This window comes from Abramis brama, assembly GCF_963993115.1.
Source record: "Abramis brama genome assembly, chromosome: 21".
Lineage (NCBI taxonomy): Eukaryota > Metazoa > Chordata > Actinopteri > Cypriniformes > Leuciscidae > Abramis > Abramis brama.
Window position 1 is genome coordinate 27,295,487 of NC_139983.1, and position 26,322 is coordinate 27,321,808.

At 36.4% G+C, this 26,322-nt stretch overlaps 2 protein-coding genes across 10 annotated transcripts in view; both read left to right on the plus strand.

Moving 5' to 3' along the window:
* The window catches only part of mta1 (metastasis associated 1), a 44,996-nt gene extending 33,369 nt beyond the window's left edge, over nt 1–11,627 (plus strand). For 2 of the 4 annotated variants that reach the window (XM_084097248.1, XM_084097246.1), the window contains 7 exons: nt 54–181; nt 2,603–2,754; nt 3,065–3,254; nt 6,130–6,219; nt 6,311–6,463; nt 8,165–8,318; nt 9,863–11,627. In XM_084097248.1, coding sequence (XP_083953374.1) covers nt 54–181; nt 2,603–2,754; nt 3,065–3,254; nt 6,130–6,219; nt 6,311–6,463; nt 8,165–8,274 — 823 coding nt within the window. In that variant the 3' untranslated portion in view covers nt 8,275–8,318; nt 9,863–11,627. The remainder of the gene's footprint in view (nt 1–53; nt 182–2,602; nt 2,755–3,064; nt 3,255–6,129; nt 6,220–6,310; nt 6,464–8,164; nt 8,319–9,862) is intronic. The other 2 variants (XM_084097249.1, XM_084097247.1) reach the window with 1 other exon arrangement.
* Nucleotides 11,628–13,710: 2,083 nt separating this feature from the next.
* On the plus strand, nt 13,711–25,994 carry tmem229b (transmembrane protein 229B). Of its 6 annotated transcripts, none has more exons than XM_084097251.1 (4): nt 13,711–13,929; nt 18,712–18,871; nt 21,698–21,799; nt 24,153–25,994. In XM_084097251.1, the coding sequence occupies exon 4, from the start codon at nt 24,157–24,159 to the stop codon at nt 24,730–24,732; it is 576 nt and encodes a 191-aa protein (XP_083953377.1). In that variant the 5' UTR covers nt 13,711–13,929; nt 18,712–18,871; nt 21,698–21,799; nt 24,153–24,156; the 3' UTR covers nt 24,733–25,994. The 6 variants fall into 6 exon arrangements, 5 of the variants coding, with proteins under 5 accessions (XP_083953377.1, XP_083953380.1, XP_083953378.1 ...); XM_084097254.1 differs by having other exon boundaries at nt 24,157–25,994; XR_014603989.1 differs by having other exon boundaries at nt 13,753–13,929; nt 18,715–18,871.
* The last annotated feature ends 328 nt before the right edge of the window (nt 25,995–26,322 follow it).

Below are 26,322 nucleotides of genomic sequence, written 5' to 3' on the forward strand. Positions count from 1 at the left end.
TGCACTTTGACCAGATGAAATCCAGTAACCCTTGTTTGCTTTTTTTCCTACAGTAACAAGCCCAACCCTAACCAATTAAACATGAACAGTGTGAAACCAGGGCTGGTGAATGGAGCAGGGGCTCTTCCAGGAGCACCAGGCCAGCCCGTCGGATTGGGTCGCGCGTGCGAGAGCTGCTACAGTGAGTATTTGACCTGCTGTCAAGTACTTGAAATGTTAAAGGTGACATTAAACTGGAATATGAAAATGCATTTGTACGTCCAAAAAAATGGTGCACTTCCCCTCTACAGTTTTGCCATGTTTCATTCTCCCCCCAGTAATGTTAGTAAAAGGGATAGATCAACCAAACTCATCCTCGGAACACAAATGAAGATATTTTTGATGAAATCTGAGAGCTTTCTGTCCCTCCATTGACATTTACGCAATTCCATATGAATTGAGCGGTTTAGTCCAAATTTTCTGAAGAGAATCGATTGTTTTTATATGATGAACAGATTTCATTTAGGCTTTTATTCATCATATAACGCAATTGTGTCGCTTCTGAAAATTTGGATTAAACCGCTCGATTCATATGGATTCGTTTTACAATCTCTTTATCGTTTTATCTGACCCTTTATCGGTAGCGTCAAAGTGGTAGATGCATAGTTGTCAATGGAGGGGCAGAATGCTCTCAGATTTCATCAAAAAGATCTTCATTTGTGTTCCGAAGATGAATGAAAGTCTTACAGGTTTGGAAAATATTTAATTTATGGGTGATCTATCCCTTTAAGGTTACTCGCATCAAAAACTACAGTTGTAGTTTTCCCTGACATAGAACTAAACATGCATTTCCACATCAGTGTTATTGTTGCTAATTATTAAAATATGAAATATGAAGATCCAAGTTAAAAAGAGAAACACGTTTTTCTGCCAATAAATGCGACTGTATTGTGTTAAAAGCTGAAATCAATAAATAATGATCTAGCATGGGTCTTTGGCTTTTCTGGATGTCTGAACAATCATTTTAAGAGTAAGGTTAGCATCCTCGACACCCCTGCCCTCTCTAAATGCAAACTGCAAAGGATCAGAACTATCTTTGACCTGCTGTAGAATTTCTCCCTTAAGTGCTTTCTCAAAACACTTCAGAACTATTGAGGTAAGAGCTACCGACCCAAAAACATTAAGTTCCTTTGGAGCCCTAGTCTTAGCTACAGGATCTATAATTGATTTTTTATTTTTTTATTTCAGGGACTCTTTGCAATTTAAGGGATTGAGAAAAGATATAATCAATATCAATATTGAATGAAGAACATTAATGTGTTCATGCATCATGACAAAAGTTTAAGCCTTGCCAATTTAAGTATTTAAGCACAAGAACACACAAAAGGGAACCCAATTTGTTACTTCCCAGTATGGGAAGCTTTCTGTGCACAAACATCCGAAGCGCGCGCCCAGAAATCCGCATCTCAGACAGCACGGATACTAAATTGAGCTCTCCTTCACTTCTTCTTGCACTTGAACAGGCATTTTTCGAACAAAATCATTTCAAAATTCCCATCTTGGCAAGTATCCTCATAAACATAGTCAATTATATCTTAAGTGAATGTAAACAGTTGAGAAAGAGTATATTGAATCTGTGCATTAGCTCTTAAAGTGACAGCAGTCTAATATTCCTGCTGCTGGCTTTTGTTGTTTTGATTAACATTTAAAGTACTTTAAATGTTAATCAAACAACAAAAGACAAGAAAAATCACTCACTGCTCTACACTGTATAACTTTTGTAACTTTAATAAAGAAATAATGTTTTAATGTTTAATGAATAATGTTAATGTTTCATGGCTGGTAAAAAATATTTATGGCCAGTAAATTTTCTTAAGTCATTAAGAAAAATCTTTAACTGTTTTGTTAGGAATAATGAAATCTGTACAGAAGGACACTTATTCATTAATATTTTCTGAAATATTTTCTGTAATGGGCAACCTAGCATTTTGTGACATCCTGTTTTTGTCTTTGATTGCGCTCATATTGCAGTCAAACCGCGCCAGAGTTCGTCTCGGTCCGCTTGTTTGGTGTGCACCAGGGTTCAATGACTGCGATCACAAATATTCAAATGAACCGCACTAACAGAGCAATCGCACCAGAGTTTGTTTTAATTGAACCAAACCTACCAAATCTGAACACACCCTAACACTTAAAAACTAAAACTAAAATGAGAAATGTTGTTTTGGCAACTTACTGAAACTACTAAAATAAATAAAAATAAATTATAGCTAAGTCGAAAGATTAAAAAAATAATAATAATAATGACAGAAAGCACATAAAAATACTAAAATTTAAATGGAGACTATAATAGTACATATAAATAATACAAAAGTAATACTGTTCTACATGTAAATGAAATCTGTTATGATTGGTTAATATGAAATAAGCAAGTCATAAGTAATGCCCCTGCCTGTGCAGACTGAATACAATAAAGAGGATCGTTTTTTAAATAAATAAGTAAAAAAGCTAGTTTTCCCATTATGTGTTGGCTTTAATATGAGTTCAGGTCAAAGGTTAAACTACAGTGAGTAGAGCAGAGTCGTGTTGGATGCAGCTTTATGTGTTTTGTTTTCGTGTGCAGCCACTAGCTCGTATCAGTGGTACTCATGGGGGCCGCCCAACATGCAGTGCCGACTGTGTGCCTCCTGCTGGACTTACTGGAAAAAATACGGAGGGCTGAAGATGCCAACCAGACTGGATGGAGAGAGGCCCGGACCCAACCGCAACAACATGGTGGGTGTGAAGTGGATTCTCTCCAAACATGCTCCACAGGGCTCAGAGTCAATTCTTCACACGAAATTCTCTTTCTCTCCCCACGAGTCGGTTTTATTTAGTCTGTTTCTTCTTTTACTGTGCAATTCTGTTTTATTATGCCTCTTTGTGACTGTTAAATGAACGCCCTCCCTGAAGGAGTGAATAAGCAAAACTTTGTCTTTCATTTATGTTTAAAAGTGGAATTTGTTCACTTCAACAGATTTAAAATGCAATATTTAGATTTAACTGTCACCCAGGACTTGACTTTCATCTCGCTGTCTGTGTTCAGAGTCCTCACGGTCTGCCTGTGAGACACAGCGGAAGCCCAAAGTTTGCCGTTAAGACCAGACAGGCTTTCTTCCTGCACACGTCTCAGGTGACGAAAGCGGCTCGACGCGTCTGCCAGGACCTGTTGAGATCCAGATACTTGGCTAGACACCCGTACATACCTGTCAACACTGCCGCTATCAAAGCCGAGTGTGAGTATTTGCTGTCATACATGACTGTGCTAAGTTTGAATTGCTCTGATGATATTTATTATTATGGAATTCATCTATGAATTGTGTGGTGATTTAATGTGTATTTTTATATAATAAATTGTGGGTAACTGACAAATAAGATTGTCCAAGTTTTTTTTTTTTTTTTTAATCTAGCTTAAAACACATGCGCCAAGTTCTTAGAGAAATGTACTATTTGTATTTTTTGTGTTGGTTTCTTTTTATTTTCAAGAAAAGTTTACATTTAATTGCCATCAAGTAAAAAGTAATAGTTTAAAATAAGGGTAACACTTTACAATAAGGTTTCATTCGTTAACATTTTTTATTTTTTTTACACAACTTTAGTTAACATGAACTAAGAATCAACAATACTTCTACAGCATTTATTAATCTTAATGTTAATTTTAATATTTACTAATACATTATTAAAATCAACAAAAGTTGTATTTGTTAACATTAGCACTGTGAACTAACAAACGATGAATGACTGTATTTTATTAACTAATATTAACAAAAATGAATACAAAATGTATTGCTCATTGTTAGATCATGCTAGTTAATGCATTAACTAATGTAAACAAACAAAACCTTATTGTAGTGTGACCAAAATATTAATAATTATTTTAAAAAATATTTTAATGATATTTTTCAAGGTAAAAAGTATTTTTTACAAATGTTTAATTAATAATAAACAGAGGTGGAAAGAGTACTGAAAATTTGTACTCAAGTACAAGTACCGTTACGTTGCTGAAATAATACTCAATTACAAGTAAAAGTACTGGTGTCAAAAAAGTACTTAAGTAAAAGTACAAATTACTCTTCTCAAAAACTACTCAGAGTACTAGTTACTAGTTACTTTTTAGCTGGCGATAGTTAATGTATTACCAATAAATATTCAACCAAATCATAGATTTATGTAGAAAATAGCTACTTTTAATACGTTTTTACCTTATTGTCGAAGGACATTAATTAGTGGTCATGATACTGGAATTTCTAACTTCAATATAGAAATATGTCAGTATTCAGTAGGCCTAGCCTATCATTTTTAATACCATCGGGAAAACTACCACATACTAAATATTTTAATATCTACATTTTTGTCCATCCATTTTGTCAAGGCAAACATTATTTTCAAGCATCGAAAAGCACAACACTCATTGTAACAGTGATCTATTTGAATGGAAAAGTTTAATTCAAGTCTTCTGAAGAGACACGTCCACTTTATACAGTGAGATTTTAATTTAGGCTTTTGTTTACATATTTAAACATTGATCAATAACCATTACAATAATCTAACTTAAATATTTACTCACTCAGTGTATTTGTCTTTACAATAGGATAACGTTAACTGTTGCAATAGCTCACACACAGCACAAGGAAGCTTGATTTCAAACTGAATTTAATTTGCAAAAAAGACTAGAATTTTCATAACTTTTGACAACGTTTAATTCAAGAGCAGACTTAAATCATTTGAGTCTGCAGTGAGAACCACTTGGAGATTCGCGAATCGCGACTGCACATGATATGAGACAGTCCGAGAACGCACACTCAATATCCGAGTCCAGTTCATTCGTATATTTGAGAGCTCGCGTCCAGTTTTCTGCGATTACATGAATGTGCCCTCGCGTTATAATATTGCACTCGTGACATTTGCCATTAAAATATGCCATAGAAACTTGCAGGTATTAATAAAATTATGCGTAATAGGTCTACCGGCAATCCCGCGCTGAGAGGAGGCGGGTGTGTCAAACTCGCTGTCGTTGAGATGAGAGAATGAGAACGCGCAGCTGGTATCGTATCGGTGTATAGGCCAAAATGAGTATTGACAGATATTTCAGTATTGATATGTATCAAAATATAGATATTTTGACAATACTACTATGTAGATTGTTGTTTCTCCAAACGTTCAGTCCAGCCATTAATCACTCTGAGCTCCTCGCCTCCTTCACTTATGATCAGCTCTTCAAAGCCTGCTGCGACTGCGGCGGCTTTAATTCAGTCCAAATATCAGGGGTTTTATTGGTCCGTTTACGATCGAATATTTTTATTGGCTACCGAAATGCCGGTCAAAGATTTGAATATCAATTCGAATTGTACTCAGTAACGAAATGTGATTTTACAAGTAGCGAAGTAGATTACTTAGTTTAATATGTAGCCTACTTGAGTACAAGTAAAATTACAGATTTAAAAATATACTCAAAAAAGTACAAGTACCCAAAAAAACGACTTAATTACAGTAACGTGAGTAGTTGTAATTCGTTACTTCCACCTCTGATAATAAATATGATCAAGTTGATTTGGGAGGTTATACAATGGCATCTGACAGCCTGAACTTTGTCATGAAAAGATAAAATTATCTGATATAATAAGTGACATTAACACAGTCCTTTGGGTTCTCAGTGTTTCTTCTTCTTTTTTCTGCGTGTTTCTACATGTTGGCTGCACCATGTGACTGATTTGGTGACTAATGTTTTTCAAATATTAATTTTCCAATATTAATAATGCATTTTTACAACTTTTAACAAAGAAATTCTTATAAAATAAAATGTATATGCAAATAAAAAATAAAAAAAGATACTAAGCTACTTCTACTAAATTCTTTTAAAGTGGCTTTCATTTTTTTCATTATTAAGTACTATTCTGATATTGTTTTGCCTTTATACCCCCCAAAAACATCAAAAGATGATGAAAAGCACGTGTGTTGTTTGAGGTGTTTTCAAGTCTTGCTGTATAAACAAAAATGAGCTTTGCATCATTGACACTGACCTGTACTGTATTACCATGTAATTTCTAGAACATATCGTTTTAATGCTGTTTCTTCATTTTTAAAATAATATTTTTTTTATACATATTTCAGGTGCTGTGCGGTTGCCAGATTTGTCCAAAAAGCCTGCACCTCTAAAGCAAACAGTAAGGAAGCCTTTGGAGTCAGTGGTTAGATATCTGGGTGAGTGAAGCTGTCTTGTCTTCAAAAACTTTTACATTTGTTTTTATAAAGCAAACCCATTTTAATCATGTTTTATCCAAACATGTTCCAGAGGCCCACCCTTGCCCACCCAAACCAGATCCTCCACGAGGACCCACCATTTCCATGGGCAGCCTGACGCCCATCAAATCCACCCCCATCCTCAACAACGGCTCCCCAACCATCCTGGGCAAACGCTCTTACGAGCAGCACAACGGCTTGGACGGTAAGCTCGGGTTGTGTGTGCAAGACGCTCTTTCTGTGCAGCCCACACAACACACTCTCCTCCTACTCTTCTTGCCATGCCTCATTCACTTGTCTTAAACTCTCCCACTCTTTTCTCCACCAACCCCCATACAGGAAAATACACACACGCGCGCTACTTTAATCTCTGAATGGCTTTCAGGGTTGTCATGGTAACGGATCAGCCGTGACTCACATGGATCATTAGTCCTGCGGGAGATCAGACCCCAAAAACACGGAGTAAAGGCACTGTAAATGTCGATTCAAAAGGAGGGCTTCCTGAACACGTGGCACGGATTTTAGGAACATTTATGTATGCTCCCCTGTCACATTGTGCTTCATTACCCTCTTGTCTCTATGAAGGGTTTGGAGAGAAACCAATGTTCAGCGGTTATATAAATGAGCTGATGAGCTTGGCACCATTCTGTCCGAAGCAGCGAACCCGTTTTCTTCACCCCATACTGATTTTTCAGATAGCTTTTACATTTGGGGTCTTTGTGCACGTATTGTTACAGTTGGTGTTATGTGATTTGTGATAAATGGCTCGTTTCCATGTTGCCGTCCTCAAACCTGGTCCTTTGTCATGTGAGCCGCATGTATTATGTAAAGGATGGGGTTAGCAGAAGAGTGCCTGTAGTACCTCTTAGAACCAATAGGGTGACATGACCCTTCATGAAACTAGAATGTAGCAGTGACTGGAGTCTCAAAGACAGTAGCTTTTTCTTTTCTTTTTTCTTTTTTTTGTTTTTTTTCCAAAACGTAGTAAGCTGCCTTGATACTCTTCAAAAGTAACATCCTAACTAAAATTGAATCTTATAAGTGACTGATTTGGAGTGCTGATCATAAGCAGCAGCTCCATGCGCCACATAAAAAGCTTTCTTTATGTGATGCACACTCAATTACATTACATTAATTTTGAAATTAGATGCAAATACTTTTTACCAACATGTATAGAGGGTTTTAGCGCCTCTTATCACAGTTAATATTTACAAAATGCACACAATATGTAATATATAATACAAATAGATGTACATATTATAGATTATATTTTTGTGTAAATAAACATTTTTATTTATGTAAATATTTCTTTTGACCATTATTTGCAGATAGTTTTTACCAACGTGTATAGAGGGATTTATGACCTCTCTTATCGCAATTAATATTTACAAATGCACACAATATTTAATATTCAGAACACAATACAAACATGTACAGTATATATTTCATTTCTATGTAAATACATTTTATATTTATGTATTTATTTTTGACAATTATTTGCAGATACCATTTATTAATACTATTTAAGGTGTATAGAGGGATTTATCACCTCATATTATATTATATTATATTATATTATATTATATTATATTATATTATATTATATTTTATTTGAACTATTAGCTGCAAATACTTTTTACCAGTATGTATAGAGAGATTTATTGCTTCTCTTATCACAGTTAATATTTACAAATGTACACAATAATTAATATACAGTACACAATACAAATATATGTACACATATACAGTATATTTATTTATTTAAATTTTTATACTCATTTTATTTTATTTTTATTTATTTAATTTATGTATTAATTTATTTATTTTGACATTTAGCTGCAAATACTACTTTACCAACATATATAGATGGATTGATCTCCTCTCTTTCTCTCTTTATGTGTGTCAGGGCCCAAACCCAAAGTTCTGGCTCCACAATGGGAAATAATGGCCAAGAGGGTGTCTGAACAAAGCCGTACTCCCTCTGGCCTGCAGGATGAGGTTCACGAACTGGACTGACCTCTACTTTGACGACTGTCTGCTATTGTTGACCAGATGAGCAGGTACGGGTCTCCTGACTAGGACTGTAACTAACTATTATTTTGGTAATTGAGTAATTGGTCGATTATTTCAACGATTAATCGAGTAATCAGGTACATTTTATGTGGTAATAAAAAAAAAACCTAATGACCTTTAGTGAACCTAGCCTTTAAACTTTAAACTAGGGTTTAAACTTTTATTTTGAAAACAGGTATTTAGAAACATATTGATTTATTCTCCTGTGTTGGCATAGTGATTTACTTTTATAAGTGACTTACAAATCTGGTGAAATGGCGCACGTTGCGTTCCCAGATGAACATTATGAGCAACCCAACTCACAGCATATGCAGAGATGGAGTTTGTTAATTGAGCTGCTGAGATGCGCTCCATGCATGTAAATGATAACAGTGCTACACTTCGCTATGAATCAAAAAGCGGGTCAAACTTTATACGCGTTCCCAAACACGTTATTGGAAACCCAAACTCACAGCATATGCAGAGACTGAGTTCATGTGGAGCAGCATTTACTGTGAACGGAGCTGCTTTGAGAAACACAACCTGCACGCATTTAAATAAAGCTTCACAATTCACTCTGAAACCTGCAGCACATATACTTATTTAATTGAATCGCAGACTTTGTGATTTTCACAGTAGCACTATGCTGTATCATGATTTTTAAGTGGTTGAAATATATTGTGCAGCCTTATAAAACGATCTAATAATAAGGTTCATGGATTCTCGTACTTGAAATGCGCCACTTCAGTTGCGACACAGTTAATCGAATTTATATGCATATTTTTTTTCCACAGGTAAATTTGTAGGTCATTGCAATAATTATCACATTTACAAATATAAAATATGGTTATACACTACCTTTCAAAAGTTTGAGGTCAGTATGATTTTTAAAATAAATTAATTAATACTTTTATTCTGCAAGGAAGCATTACATTTATTGAAAGTGACAGTAAAAACATTTATAATGCCACAAAAGATTTGTATTTCAAATAAATGCTGTCCTTTTGAACATTTTTTTATCATGGTTTCCACAAACATAATAAACCTCACAACTGTGTTTAACATTGATGATAAAAAGAAATGCTTCTTCTGCAGCAAATAAGATAATCAGAATGATTTTTGAAGGATCATGTGAAACTGAAGACTGGAGTAATGATGCTGAAAATTCAGCTTTGCCATCATGGGAATAAATTACATTTTAAAAGATTTATAGAAAAGTTCTTTTAAATTACAATAATATTTTGCAGTATTGCCGTTTTTCTGCGTATTTTATCAAATTAATGCAGCCTTGGTGAGCATGAGACATCTTTCAAAAACACTCAAAAATCTTACCAACTTCAAATTTCTGAATGGTAGTGTTAATATTTTTTGTATTTTAAAATCCTCAAGAATATTAGTCTTTCTGGCCCATACTTAGTCTTTTTTTTAATGATGTGTCCCTTTCAACAGGGGCTACTTAGTGTGTAATTGTAGTGTGCAATTTATTTGTTTAAGATGCTGAATATTGAATACAGCAAATGCTTTTTTTTGTTGTTGTTTTTATTCTCAATAGGTGTCTTGCGTTGTACTACAGACTCTGACAGCATCTCTATAACACTCGATTTCCAGGTGACTCGAGAGATTTTTTTTCAACTCTCAGTGACGGGCGGACCTAAGAAAGGATCTGCGGTCAGAATGTCCTGTCCAAGCGACCCATTTTTACAGCTGAAGCCATTGAAAAGACTGCAAAGCCCTGACGTCTCCATGGGTCCTCTAACAGCCTGTGGCCAATCACAGGACTGACCTGATTGTACAGGACTGATTATTATTATTATTTACCATCAGCTGTTACTTCTGTCATTGTAATTATTATTATAATTATTACAATTATTATTAATGTTCTTTTTTATGAAGTATAACCATTTTCTTTTTAATGATCTGAGAAAATGTAAGAATCTTGAACGTTTCTTGCAACGGCTTGCTCCCAATCCATAATGTAAAGGTGGGACGAACTGTCATTTTTGTCTCTTGCGTTGTTTTGTAACATGTCAGCTCCGCGTTGACGTGAAGGACTATATGACTTCTGTTTCTCTTCGTTTGGATGCTTGTATTCTCTGGTTCTGTTAGCCCGTCCTGCCACAGCAGTTTAAATTATTCAGAAAGACAACGAAACGTTCTTTTTCTACCTTTTTCACGAGTATTGCAACTGCTTCTATATGTAATTTTCTCTTTTGTGAATATGTAAATGAAAACAGGTGGAAGGCATTATTGTACAGTTGTGCATTTTGGGCCTTTGGCGGTTATCAAAGCTTGTTGTAATGGATTTGCCATGCACAGCGTATTCTCTGAATTGTCATTTTGTAAGGAAACCTTCCTAGGCCTCTCCTGCATATACGGAGAGGTGATGGGAAATCTGAAAAGGTACTTCCCCATTAATACAATCATGCACCTTCTTAAGAATGAGCCTGAATGAGAGTGTGGTGTTCAAGTTTTTCCCTCACATTTGCACACAGCATTCAAAAACTAGACCAGGGATATGTGATACAACCCAGTTTACTCTGCAGTTGGCTTATCAAATATTGATATCTTTAGGCCAACGCAGAGCATCTCAAACTCAACACACATTTTTCTTTTTTAAAGGAGTGCTAAAGGCTTTATACACATACAACCGACTGAACTTGCAAACACTGTCAACTTGGAAAATCTGAAAAAAAAGATGTATAACTGCAACCAAAGACAGTGAGTTAACTGGTATCAAAAGGTTATTGATAGGATGTAGGCTAACTGGGGAGTGGTATGTTTTTATAGACATGTTTTCATGAGCTACCATCATATCTAAAGCAGAATAGGTTGTAGAATATCATTGAATTCCTTCCAAAACGGATGTTAAATAAGTCACATGGGATGAAAAAAGAGACACTAGTTGTTATACAACAGATATCAGGCGAACAATATTTTTATTTAGTTATTAAAGGGATATTTGACCCCCCCCAAAAAAATGCTGTCATTTGGGGCGTGAGGGGTCAACCTGTCACTCACATGAGATCACAGCGATAGCAGGAACGCTCCAAATAATCCTTGGACAAAATCAAGCCCAGTCCTACTTTTTTTTTTTTTTCCTCTTGTTTTAGAAGCCATTTCACTTGGATATATATCACAATAAGGAAGAAAAGACTTCAGTTTCATGCTGACTTTAAAGTGAAGTTATTTTTTTCTATAAAGGATAGAAAACAGGGTTTTATGTTTATAGCAGTAAAATCCAACTTAATCCAGGATTTGAATATTGGACACCTTGTAATTAATGTTTTAATTAAACCTAATTGTGATATTGCCTTGCATTTTTAATTTTAAGTGATTTGTGTTTTATTATATTACTGGCACATACTCAAGCACTGCCTAAATGGTGTACGGTTGTTGGACTCCTCCGTTTGAAGCCACTGGCCCTATTGGCCTTAATCTATTCTTATACTCCAGGGTCCAGTTGCATAAACATAACTGCTAAGTTAAGATTGTGGCTGCATCCGAAAACTTAAAACGTTGCCTTCGAAGGACGCATTCCAAGGTAGGAAGCCATCAAGGCACGTTCGTATACAATCACTTCCTGTCTCCTGAGATACCTTCACCTGATCGATTTTTGAAGGCAGCATAGATGTATCCTTTGCTGCCTTTGATATCCCACAATCCTATGCGTTCCATTCGGTGACAGTTGAGCTAGAAAAAGAAAGACGGTGTCTGAAAGGTGCGCTTGGTGGTCAGTTTGTGTGTAAATGTTTGTTTCTGACCAACTTTTTCCAATTCTGATGTCATTTCTAGTGAGACATTTCTATTATAGTAATTAAAAATGTTTAGTTCTCACCAAAGCTTTCTCTTTATGCTGTAGAATAGATGATTAAACTTGCGCTGTCTCAAGTCTGTTCGAAACCAGTTTCGTGAGGTGCCTTCGTGCGTAAAAAAATAAGAATGTAGGCTACTTATTTTGAGTAAGTAATTACTTCACGACTGCTAAAAAGTATGTTCTATATAGTATGAGTGTGTGTAGTAAGAATGTAATCCACTACATTTGCCATGTTGACGTTATCATGTGACCTACCAGCGTCAGTTGTGTCACTTCACTGCCATTCATAAATCCTGTCCCGTGGCCTCATGGGATAGTAAAGTATCCATCGTTTGTACACTAAAGAATCTTGCCGAAAGATTTCCACTTACTATATAGTAGAGAAGTATGTGATTTCGTATGTAGCCTGTGTCTTAAGTTAACCATGACCAACTAGCGATTAGATGGGGCTAATCAGTGTTTTGGGATTTAAATTAGACGAATATATATAAATTGGGTTGTCTTGAAAAAACAAACAAAAAAATGATTAACTTTAAGACTAGTCTAAGCAGTTTATGCAACCGGTCCTCAATATTTTAACTCTGCCTGTGGGTCATTTTACCATATAAACATACAGTAGCCTATAAATGCATCATCAAAATGACATTGGGATGAAATTTAGGCTAATACAACACAAGAATGATGCTGTTAAAAACAGCAGTGAAAAAGTTAATAGTGCCTAGTCGACACTTACGTGAGTCCATGTCTCAAAATCTAGCTGCATGCCTAGACAGCAGTTTTGGGCTTCATAAGCACGTTCCATTGGTGCATCTGAGTGTGAGCTCAGCTTTTTTGAAACAAACTGGTTGGTAAAATCATACTAGCATACTACTACTGTAAAGATATGGCAGAAATTGTAAGTGTAACTATTTTCGACTCCCTGCCAAATTATTACCCCCTTGTTGAAGCCGCTACCTGATTGGCTAATCCTAACGCCAGCACCTAATCGTAAATCTACACTGGGGATTAAAGGGGTGAAATAATCTGGCTTGGGTCAGAATTCAGCACAACACCTGCTGTAGTGATAGAACATTTGTGTTTTTCCATATCTCCTGTGAATTGGTTCTTTTCAAAGACATAATTTCATCATGTGTCTCAGTTCAGTTCATTATTCAATTTATAACAATAGTAAATGACAAACTAAATACAATTTACATTTTACAATGGAAATTATGTTTCTATATATGCTACAATTTACAACTAGGCTATACAAAAATTAATTTACATAACTTGCTTACGTTTTTGCGCGTTTTAAATGCTATTAAAACCATGTCAGTTTCATACAGTAGCCTATCTTAAGATAAAATTGCCAAGTCTCTTTCCGCTATTGACAATTTATCTGTCAAATCCTCGGTTCACTCTGTTCTCGGCTCATTACGAATCTCGATGGTTCTTGACTCAATTGAATCAATGAATGAGAGCCGATTAAATCCCATTCATGAACGAAGTCCAGTATTGTGAACCGATTAAACTAATTCATCACAAAGATTCGACTCAAACGATTCAACGATTCAATCCGTCGCTACTAGGTAGGCACTAGGCAGCTCAGAGTGTTTTGAAACACAGCCGGTGTCTGAGCATGTGCTGTTACTGCTGCAGTGGAGTAAAATATGTCAGTTATCACCGGACAGGAGCGAGAGGAGAGAGAGAAGCGGGTACAAATGCACTCTGAGAGGCAACCGGTGCAACGGTTTTCTGTAAAATTCTATTGTTTTACACCAAAATGAGGCCCGGCTCCTCTACTACAGCGGCGGAAGAATAATACGGTAAGTCTCGCCGGCTTTTTGGTGTTTCAGTAAACCCGTTCGGGTTTCCTGCATGGGTTATCCCACAATGTACGCGAGACAGAGTCAAAGTAAACCGGTACCATTCAGTGCACCTTTCTGAATGTTTTCTCGGGCATCAGCTCGCTGTTTGTACGGACTTTTATCATCATCATCTAAATAGGCGAACGAGGAAGTATGCTGCCATCTCCATCGCTCACTTCATCATAAACGCACTAATTTGCGCTCAAATCTTTAATTACGAATGAACTTGCTAAAGTTTGACCATTTGCTATGCTGATTCTGCCTATATCGTTTCTTAGTGGTCAGATACGGTAACGATCGGGAACTTTATTTAACGTCATTTTTTTAAACTAGGATAACTAGGAAGTGCAATGCTCCAGATTCATACTGTGATAAATTGTATAGTTATGTTGTTTCATACAGTGTGATAGTAACGTTACAGTTGTGTCTGCGCAGCGCTGCAGTGGTCGGTTGTCATGGAGGCCTGCGTTGCGCATCCGAACGGCGCCAGCTGTCACGACTGCGGTATATTCCGTCTCTTAAGATAAACCCTCAAATGCTCACATCCCAAACAATTCTTATTAACATATCAGATGCTAAATAAAGCTGCCTCATTCGCATCATATTTGATGACACTTCAGAAATAGACAGTATTTGTGACTAAACACACCAAAGAGTTCAAGTTCTTCACACATATTGGGTCTCTGTCTATAAACAGACATTTGGCACTGGCACCTCACTTCTCCCCTCCTAGTCAACTACTATACAGCAGGGTAAAGCGTATATAAATATGATACTTGCCCTTTAAGAGGTCGTTCCGGGATAGTTTGGATGGGTCAATATTTACTACGCTGACTCTGTCCTCATATTTCATAGCAGCGCTAAGCTGAAGCCCCACTTACATCAGCAGCGCTGGATCAAAGACATTCAAAGCTGACTTGATTAAAACTGGGGATTTAGTGTTTAGTGTGGCAGATCAGTTCCACTGCACTACATGCAGTTTAACTTGTCTACATCTCAATCTTTCTTCTCAAAATAGTGTTTAAGATGTGTAATTACGGTTGTCATTATTTTATTCTTCGTGGTGGAATCAAAGTCTTGCCATGTCAGTCTTGTTTTAACATCACGGTGGCTTGGTGCAGTCATGTGACTAACCCTCTCTATTAAGGCTCAGAAGTTGTTAATCTCTTGGCACTGGCCCATGTCTGGGACATAGCCTACTTGTGGTCCTTTCGGGGTAAGAATTTTGAGCTCATGGGCTCTTCAAAAAGTATATAACAGGCCCGTCTACAGAGCGGGATTGGGTGGTCCTGATCCAACATGAGCTTGGCCCACCCAGTTTTAGTTTCAGCTAACAATAACAACGCTAGTGACTATCCGTGTCAAATTAACCAAATTTCAGAAACTTCCCTGGCTCAAATTTTTTATTTTTGTCAATATTTTTTTTTTTATGAAGAAAGACAAACATAAATAATGGTGAAAGCCAAAATATTAAATGTCATGGTCATTTATACCCCCCTGTAATTTGGCTCCAAAATCTCAGGTGAAAATTGTAATTTTGACCACCCTCCACAAAATAGTGGATTATTCAGTAAGTATAGCCTACTTACTGTATACTTACTGAATAATCCACTATTTTGTGGAGGGTGGTCAAAATTACAATTTTCACCTGAGATTTTGGAGCCAAATTACAGGGGGGTATAAATTACTTCCATTTGTAGGTCCATTTAGGTCCATTAGTAAAATCTGTTGACTTTAGCAATCTTTGCTGCATTATATGCCAACGGTGACAGTTCAAAAATGGGAAAAAACACTTTTTGTGTTTTTTGCCCAAAGTTTGCATGCCTGTAACTCAAGAAGTATTAAAGATCTCTTAATATCCTTTTGGATTCTGGTTCTTAACAAACTTTTCTTTTGTTATCCATATTTGTTAGGCCCAATATAGTTACATTCCAAAGATATTGGAATCTCAGTTTGGCTCTAAGAGCAAATTGTTAAATTGTACACATTTTCAGTGCTTAAAAAACAAACGTGGGTCACTTTTCTTACAGCTGATACTTTTTTTTCTTTCAAAGAGGAACAGCTGAAGAACAGAATGTTGAAACTACAAATTGTATCTCATTTATTTCTGTCAAACATTCCTGGGTGCCATAATATTGTTTTTCATACATTTGCATACCTGTAAAGTTAAAAAGTATTAAATATATCTCAATATGATACCCATTTTCAATGGTCGAAAACCAAATGTGAGTCACTTTGCATATAGCTGATATTTAGGCCTATTGTATTTAAAGGGAGATGTCTGAAGAATAAATAATGTTGAAACTAGAAATGGATCTTGTTTCCCTCTATGAAAACAATTGCATAGAACACCCGTCTGAGTGCAAAAAATCTACTGAAATGGTCGAGGCACATTAACTTGCTCTCAAAAGTGTATTTATAAGAATCTATATTTGAATCAGTTTCAGGGATTTTTGGAAGAAGGGATTTTGTTCATTTTAACAGCTTCTGAAGCTCCCAAGAGTTTAAAGATGCAGTACATGTTAAAAGAAAAGTTTCATTGGAACATGAATCTAAAATTATATTATAAGATATCTTTAATACTTAATGAGTTACAGACATGCAAACTTCAGAAAAATACTTTTTTGGCACTCATAGAGGTATGATAGAGGGAAACGATACATTTCTAGTTTCAGTATTATTTATTCTTCAGACATTCTTCTTTAAACACAATAAGAATCAGCTATTTGAAAAGTTACCCACATTTGTTTTTCGACCATTGAAAATTGGTAAAATTCAACAATTTGGACATGGAGTTGCCTGGGATCCCCATATATGGGATATAACCATATTTACCACGTTTACATAAAAAAATTTTTTTATTAAGAATGAGAATCTAGACGGATATTGAGATATCTTTAATACTTTTTGTGTTACAGGTGCACAAACTTTGGAAAAACAATATTTATGGAACTCAGACAGGAATGCTCTATGCAATTGAGTTGATAGAAAAAAAAAACAAGATACATTTCTAGTTTCAACATTATATCATACTCATAACAGTATATCTTCATATATACTGTAGCTCTTTAAAAGAATAAAGTATTTGGTTTTTGACCACTGAAAATGTGTACAATTTACCAATTTACTTGTGGAGCCACATTGAAATCCCCATATCTCTGGAAATGAATCATATTGGGCCTTACAAATTAGATACCAAAAAGAAAAAAAATGGTTTAAAAAACACAATTTAAAAAACGATATTAAGAGATCTTTAATACTTCTTGAGTTACAGGCATGTAAACTTTGGGGGAAAAAAACCCAAGAAGGGCTTTTCCCCATTTTTTTAACTGTCACCATTGGCATATAATGCAGCAAAGATTGTTAAAGTCTCAAGATTTTACTAATAGACCTACCAATCACTGTAAAAAATAAAATAATGATGCTGCCATCTTTTTAAAGTAATTTTTATCCCCCTGTAATCTGGCTCCAAATCTCAATTTTGACCCCCCTCCAATAATAGTGGATTTCTCAAAAATGATCAAAATCTACATTTTAGCCGGGACCTCTGGTTGAGTCGACACGGAAAGACCTACATGACTAGGCTATATATATTGGAATCTGAAAATCACAAATCATAATTATTTAGCCACTCCCAATTACTAACAGCTTTCAGCTACTATTTTTATCCATTAGGTTTCGTTTGTGCCTGATTAGGCGCATTAAACACGCTTATGAGTGAAACACAGGTTGAATTGTCCGCCTCATACTGAAGAATTTAATGAAACTGGTTCTGCCTCCCTCTGAAACATGATCATCACTTAACAGATCTTAGGAGGCTTATCAGCAGCACTGCTCATACCTGATGAGAAGAATGAAGGCTGTGTGTGGCCTGGAGCCAAGGTGCTATCTAGAGTAACTGAGCTGTGTGTGCTATTGATCCATTGCCATTTATATTTGTGCAGAGTGTAGTGAACTCGTGGCAGGAGACCAGAGCTCTCATCAGTCACCTCTAGAAATTGCGGCAGTAAGAATGCATCAGAGCTGGTCATTCCAGTGCGGCAAAGGAGCAAGTTATTGTATATTGTCACTGTCATTGATGTGTCATTGTTCTCTTGGGAGGTGTGTGGTTGAAATTGACAAGGAAGGACAGAGTAAAAACAAATATACTGGGATAGTGTAGCCTTTATTATGTCTGAAATTTTCATAGTACTCAAATAGGCACTTAAAGGGACAGTTCACCAAAAAAAATATAAGCTGCTCATCTATGTGGTGGAAGCAACAACCAGGGGCTGTCACCATAAAAGTAGTCCATATATCCATCCGTGTGTGCTGTAAGTCTTAAGTGAATAAGTTATTAAAGTTATTTTAGTATTATTTATACACTTTTTGAATTAGCTTTTATTTTTATATTTTCATTTTAGTTTGTTTTAGTAATTTTTGTGTTTTTATTTGTTTATTTTTATTTTTATTTTAACTTAAACTTATTTTATTTCAGTTAGTTGCATTTCTAAATACACAGCCGTCCACGTGATGTAAAAGAAAACGTGACTCTTCGGACCAGGCGACCTTCTTTCACTGCTCAAGGTCCACTTCCGACGCGAGCGTGCCTATTGTAGGGGCGTCCGACCGGTGGACGGGGGTCATCATAGGCACTCTGCGGCTACGCAGCCCCATACGCAGCAGAGTGCGATGCACTGTGTGTTTGTGACACATTCCTCCCATAACCATCATTCAAATTTTGTGTGACTTGTGCCACAGTAGATCGACCTTCTGTTGGCTCAGACCAGACGGGATAGCCTTCATTGCTCTTGTGCATCGATGAGCCTTGGGCACGATGAACATCGATGAACACCCTGTCGCCGGTTTGTGGTTTGTCCCTGCTGACTGGGCGCAACCCACAAGCCTTGCCGTTTCAGAGGTACTTTGACCCAGTCGCCTTGCCATAACAATTTGGCGCTTGTCAAAGTCCCTGGCTTCAGATCTTTATTCCTGTCCATTTCTCCTGCATCCATATGTTGATTTCAAGAACCGACTGTTTGCTTACCATCTAATCTACCTAGACTTTAAAAAATGTGGCCTTGTTAGTAGATGATCAATGATATTAGCTTCACCTGTGACTGGTCATATTGTTTTGGCTCATCAGTGTATATTTTAGCTTTATTTAAATTACCGAAAATGGTAATCGCTGTTTTGGGTTCAGTACAAGTTAAGCTTAATCAACAGCACTTGATAATGTTGATTACCACAAAAAGTAATTTCCACTTCATTTTCTTAAAAAAAAAGAAGCAAAAATCTGGGTTACAGTGCTGAGGCACTTACAATAGAAGTGAATGGGGTCAATCTGTAAACTTTGCATGAGTTCACACTTACATATAATTGAATAGACTAAAGAGTATGCATAGTATGCACGCGTACTGTCCGGAGAAGGGCTCTGAGCTCGGAATGTGGCCCGAACCCAGAGTACTTCCCTTCCCCTCCCCATCCATGACTGGGAGAGGAACAGTTGAGAGTGAGGAGTTTGAGTGGAGGAGGGATGCTGGGTCGTGGGACAGAGGTGAGTTGGCTATTTATAAATGGGCCTCCTCGCTCTGATCGTGTAGATTATCTGAACGTTCTCCTCTCGAACTTTGTTAATAAAACATAATTAAAATACTCACAAGATGTAAACAATATGAGTGTAAAGATGATTCTGCAACAGCAGAAACCCCCAAAAATTGTAAAAAATTATTTGAACCGCTTTGCAGCTGAAACAATTAACATTAACAATTAACTGCATTTAACCCGTTCAAGTTAGTGCACACACATTACGAGTGAACACACACACACTGCAAACCGTGGACACACACACCCAGAGCAAGTGGGCAGCCATTCTTGCTGCAGCGTCCGGGCAGCGATTGGGTGTTAAGTGCTTTCCTCAAGGGCACTTCAGTCTTTTTCTGCCGGTATTGAGAATCGAACCTGCAACCTTCAGGTTACCAGACTGACTAACCATAAGGCCACTACTGCCCCCTGCCTTTTACAAAATAAGCGTTACATTTCTGCTTTCAAATCCTCAGAATATCTTCCCCATTCACTTCCATTGTAAGTGCCTCACCGTAACCTTTATTTCAGCTTTTTTATTAAAGAAAATAAGGGATAAATAATTGTTTGTGGTAATCAACCTAATGCTGAAACTCTTGACTATTTATTCAAATTTGGTGCACATTCTTACTGTACATTACATGAACTTCAAATTCCATGTATTTTGCCTTCACTAAAAGACAATTTCTTCAACCAGTTCCTCTTTTTATTGGTTGCACATTATACAATGATTCCCTGTTGGCTTGACAGAACCAATTCTCATCATCCAGCGTCACATAAACCAGCACTTTCAGAAGTGGTTCTGCTTTGATGCTGATCTGTGCAGATGAGCTTGCGTGTCTGTTTAGTATAGTGAAGGCCATGCTGACATCACTGACTGGTCTGTTCAGGTTGCTGAGAAGGTCAATAGAGGTTTGACAGGAGGCGATCAATAGCAATGCAGACTGCAAGGGGGATGGGATACAAACACAACATGTAAACACCATAGCATGCACTGGGCTCTGTATCAGACACTTTTAAATGCCTTTAGGTTGTCCGGATGACTGGGCACTTCTATTGTGGCACAAGAGCTGAGTCTTATCTCAATGCATAGATTAATATTTAATAATGGTCTTTCCATTAGAGTGTATCACCCTTTTAGCAGTGTGCACTGCACTCTCATGGAGTTACCCTGATAAAAACCTTTGGAGTGTTCAAGTATGAAATGCAGTTTTTATCGAGTGTTATTTACAAAACCTACAATCTCTCACTTTCTTTTTTGGTTTTAAAAAACACTGGACCAAACGATGTCTATCAAAACAGTATTGTTTAAATGACACAAACAAAAATAGTACAATAATGATTTCAAAAAACAATAATGTGATCATAAAAAAAAAAATATATAAGAAATATTAAGCAGTACAACTGTTTTCAACATTGATATTAATAAGAAATGTTTCTTTGGTAAAAAATGATAATTTCTGAAGGATCATGTGACAGTAAAGACTGGAGTAATGATGCTGTAAATTCAGCGTTGCCATCACAGGAATAAATTACATTTTGAAATGTATTCAAATAAATACATTTTTTAAATTGTAATAATATTTCACAATGTTATTGTTTTTATCATATTTATGATTAAAGAAAGAGCGTAAGAGACTTATTTAAGAAAACATTAAAAAATCTTACCAACCCTAATTTTTTGAATGGTACTGTATGTATAATTATTGTAATGTATAATAATTAATTATATAAATATACTTAGACTACAATCAGGTTCCCTCAAGAATCTCACAAAGGGAAATTTATTCAAATAAAAGTTTTATCTCAACAACATGTATTTTCCTTCAACAACGTATGTGAGCTTTCATAGCCAATTAATAAGACACCTACTGTATCCATTACTTAATCCTATAGGGCTGTATATTTATCAGTTGTGTATTTTGCCACTGTTGAGGAACTAAGAGCTTTGCTTATAGTAAACTGAAGATTATCTGTCTGGAACAGTTCCACTAAAGGGATAATTTAGACGACTTTACAGCTCACATAGTACATTTGTATGGAAGAATATACAGCATGTCACAGAGGTTTAACTTAACTTGTTTTGCACCTGTAATATAGTACTTCACTCAATTAAACAGGATGTTAATGTTGATGACTTGTTTTTGTTTGTTTTTAATTTCAGTTCATGAGTACCTCGTCAGCATCGGCAGCAGAACTCAGTAGCGCTCCTCTTGGACTCTGACAGACGGTGTTGAGTGTGGACATTGAGACTGCCAGACAGCAGGTTGGGTAAAATCTGCAAAAATTACTTGTTTCCCTACATAACCTCTCCATCAAATAAATCCTCAGTCTAGTTTAGTCACAGTACAGCTTATATTAGTTTTTGTTCTTCAAATTGGCTTAGCAGATATATTTTTAGATGTGATGCTACACTTGTGGTAAAAGTTTGTGTTCGTCCCTAGAGGTCTTAAAACTTAAAGACTTAAAGAGTCACTTGAGTTCCCATGATGCCCTTGGAGCAAGACACTTAACCTTCATATGCTCCCAGGCTGTCCCTCAATTGGCCTTCTGTTAAGCAGCTTTGGCTGAGAAAAATATCTGCTAAATGGCAAGTAACTAAAGTGTAATCGATAGCTCGTAATGAGATCACACTCACCTCTAATTCAGTTTTATACACATCTCCAGCAACAGTTGAATATCAGAAGAGTCATAATTGCCTTAGAATTGACCAGTCATCTCATCTCTACAGTTTCACTCAAATATTATTTGTACACAGATAGTCCATAGGCCCACTGACACATGATACTGTATTTTAAGCTGTGTATAGTGTGTGTGCTTAGCGTGCATGTATTTGCATACTAAGATCAGTTATTATTTTCTATTATGTTCTCAAGTCACCCATTTAACTTACATGCGTAAGTTTATATATTATCATCATTAGTATATACTACTACTGTGTTGTCATGCAACATTTGTATTTCCTTGGCTATGTTCGGAATTGTATACTGGCAGTGCACACTACTCTTATGATTTCTGCAGTATACACTACCGTTCAAAGGTTTGGGGTTAGTAAGATGTTTTTGAAAGATGTCTTTAATCACCAAGGCTGCGTTTATTTGATCAAAATATAGTAATATTGGGAAGAAATATTATTACAATTTAAAGTAACAGTTTTTTATTTTAAAATGTAATTTATTCCTATAAGGGCAACGTTGAATTTTTAGCAGCCATTACTCCAGTCTTCAGTGTCACATGATCCCTTAGAAATCATTCTAATATGCTGATTTTGTGATAAAAAATGTTGATTTATAAATGTTTAGTGATCAATGTTGAAAACAGTTGTGTTGCTTAATATTTTTGTGGAAACCGTGATACTTTTTTGAGGAATCTTTGATAAATAGAAAGTTCAAAAAAGCATTTATTTGTAATACAAACCCTTTGTAACATTATAAATGTGTCTACAGTATCTTCTGAACAGTTCAATGATTTCTTGCAGAATAGAAGAGAAAAGAAAAAAGAAATGAAATCTTACTGACCCCAAACTTTTGAACAGTAGTTCCACCACATGCAGATATTATTGCAGATTCTATTGGCAGAGAATACCCGACTATTTGGTCCAGATTTGCCAACAAAGCACTCTGCGTTAAATACTGTATCCCACTATGTAATGCACTCAGATTGACCTTCCATTTCCATGTGAAAATAAACTGGAAGTAATTTCAGTAAAAAATCCTGATATGATAACTGGATATCACTCACTAAAACTAAATTCCAGAGGTTAAGCTTGGCTGGTCATCATGACCCAACTTTCAGCAGCCAAAAGTTGTCTTTCTCTATTGATGGCCATTCAAAACTAGCCATGTGTTTTTAAAAAATAAAATGTTTTGCTAGTAGCAATATATAAATTGGCTATGTTTTGTTTTGTTATAACAGATATTTGATCAGTGGCCATTTTCGGACGGTCCTTTAAAACCTTTAAATATTTGCTTAAAATAATTTAATTTTGCATTATTGTGGTGTCACCAACCAGTCGGCATATTATTTACAACTATAAATTCAACATATAAATAATAATAATAAATCCAAAATGCACAAAATGCAGTATACTAGTATTTCATTTCGAAAATGTGACCCTGGACCACAAAACCAGTCACATGTGTCATTTTTTTAAAATTGAGATTCTGAATTCTGAATAAATACGCTTTCCATTGATGTATGGTTTGTTAGGATAGGACAATATTTTGCCGAGATACAACTATTTGCAAATCTGGAATCTAAGGGTGCAAAAAAATCAAAACATTGAGAAAATCGCCTTTAAAGCTCTACATTTATGTTCGCGATTGCTGCACTCACTCACAAAAATAAATGTTTTATATATTTATGGTAGGAAATTTACAAAATATCTTCATGGAACATGATCTTTACTTAATATCCTAATGATTTTTGACATAAAAGAAAAATCGATAATTTTTACCCTTACAATGTATTGTTGGCTATTGCCACAAATATACCCGTGCGACTTGTGACTGGTTTTGTGATCCAGGGTCACATATAGCCTTTGTTGCAGCGAATGCAGTTTGTAACACACTCTTTTTTAACTTCCTGAACCCTACTAACTCCACACATCAAACTAAAAGGAAGATGGCAACCACAGCGACCCCTGAGCCCCTTACTGCCCTCTCTCGGTGGTACCTATATGCCATCCACGGTTACTTCTGTGAAGTCATGTTCACGGCTGCCTGGGAGTTTGTGGTGAACTGCAACTGGAAATTTCCCGGCGTGACGAGTGTGTGGGCGCTCTTCATCTACGGAACCTGCATCCTGATCGTAGAGCGCATGTATCTTTGTCTGCGGGACCGCTGCAATGTTCTTCTCCGCTGCATCATTTATACATTGTGGACATATCTGTGGGAGTTTGGCACGGGTTTGCTGCTTCGGCAGTTTAACGCTTGTCCGTGGGACTACTCTGAGTTTAAATATAACTTCATGGGCCTGATCACGGCAGAGTACGCCGTGCCTTGGTTCTGCGCCTCCTTTATCGTTGAGCGCCTAGTGATACGCAACACGCTCCGGTTGTGCTTCGACGAGGCTGTCGGGCCCGGCCAGGCTGAAGAACTGTCGGACAGAGGCGGTGAAGGAAGAGCAGGCAGTGGGAGAAGAGGAAGAGGGGCCAGAGCTGGGGCAACCAGCACAAACGGCTACGTGAAGGGGGATTGAGGAGGTTTTCAACACTTCTTCCCCATCTCAAATCTCCCGTCACCCATGACTCTATCCGCACATATCTTAGTCTCTCTCCCACCTGCTTCCAGGGAGAGAGTCGCTCGGACACAGTTGGTGCAGCTCCAACTGAGACAGTTGCACAACTGTAAGGAACTTTCTGATTTAATATAGATCGTCCAGCTGGCGTTCTTCGTTCACGTGGAGGGATGTTCATTTGCCACCTTAGAGCTCAAAATGTATTGTCCTCACTTCGGGCGAGTGGCTGTTAATTCAAGGTTTGTCAGTAGGAGTGGTGCTCGGTGGCAAAATGAGAATTAACACTCCACCTCTTCCACTATTCCTCCCAAACCAGTCCATCCACTCCAGACACTCTGGGAGAGGACAAACAAATTGACTTGTGTTCCCTCGTCCAAAAAAAAAAACTAAACGCAGACACATAATTTGAAAAGATTTGAAAAGAGATCTATCAATGCTTTTAACAAAGCGAGTCCTTTTAGATTATAAACACTGTCCATCATGTATATGTAGTTGGAAATGCAAAAATAACTGTTAGGATAAAAGCTTACCTTTTGAATGTTAGTTTGTGCTATTTATTAATATCTAAAATGTAGTTAAGAAATGATAATATATTAAAAATGTATTGTGTATATATACTGTATAACCTAAAGCAATGCCTTGTACTTGAATTTGGTGTTTTTTTATATTCATCAAAATATTCAGTGCTTGAACGTGCATGAAAGTTGTCTTCCAGGAGATTCGTTTCATTCTGAGACTGATCTTCGATGTTGTGTACAGTTTATTTCCTCCATTTTTTATTATTATTTTCTCATGGAGATGAACACACAAAGGAGTACTGTATTGTTACATATATAGAGTCCGGGTGCTCAGCACTGGAACCATAAAAACATCACAGTATCCTGTTTTTTCACTGTAGAGAATGGTATTGCGTGTTTATGAACTGGTGCTAGATCCTCATTGAGTCGTGTTGAGGGATCTGACAATGGTCACAATAAAGGCATTAATATGTAGGTTCATTGACCTCAGGTATGTCAATTTTAATTGTCTCTCATATGCCATTGAATAATGGATGAAAATTGAGAAAAACTGTGGCAATTTTTTTTTAAATGCCAACATCACCTTGGTATTACCCGCATGGTTACAGTTACAGGTTGTGGATTTGCCAGAAAGTTTTGCTTAACTGTATTGGTTATGTTGTTATTGACCAAACTAAAAATGTATTAAAACCACCTATTTCTGAATGCAAGTCCTGTCAGATTTCTCTTCAATATTATTGATTATAAAACATTTCTAAAGTTAAAAAGTCTTAGTATTTATTTTAACCTTCTACAAAATGTGCAATATAGCTTTAGTTGTGCATCTATTGTTTTGAAGTTTATTGTAATGTCACAGCGCTTTGCATGTCTGTCTCTTTGTTGTGCTATATGATTGTCAAATGTATAAATTTTAAATGATTATCAAGTACTGATGAATAGCGCTATTCTGCCCCCTTGAAATTTCACGTTCCTATTTGTAAGCGGTGTGCAGCTTTTGTGTTTCTGCTTTGTTATCACACTCTGTACTATAATG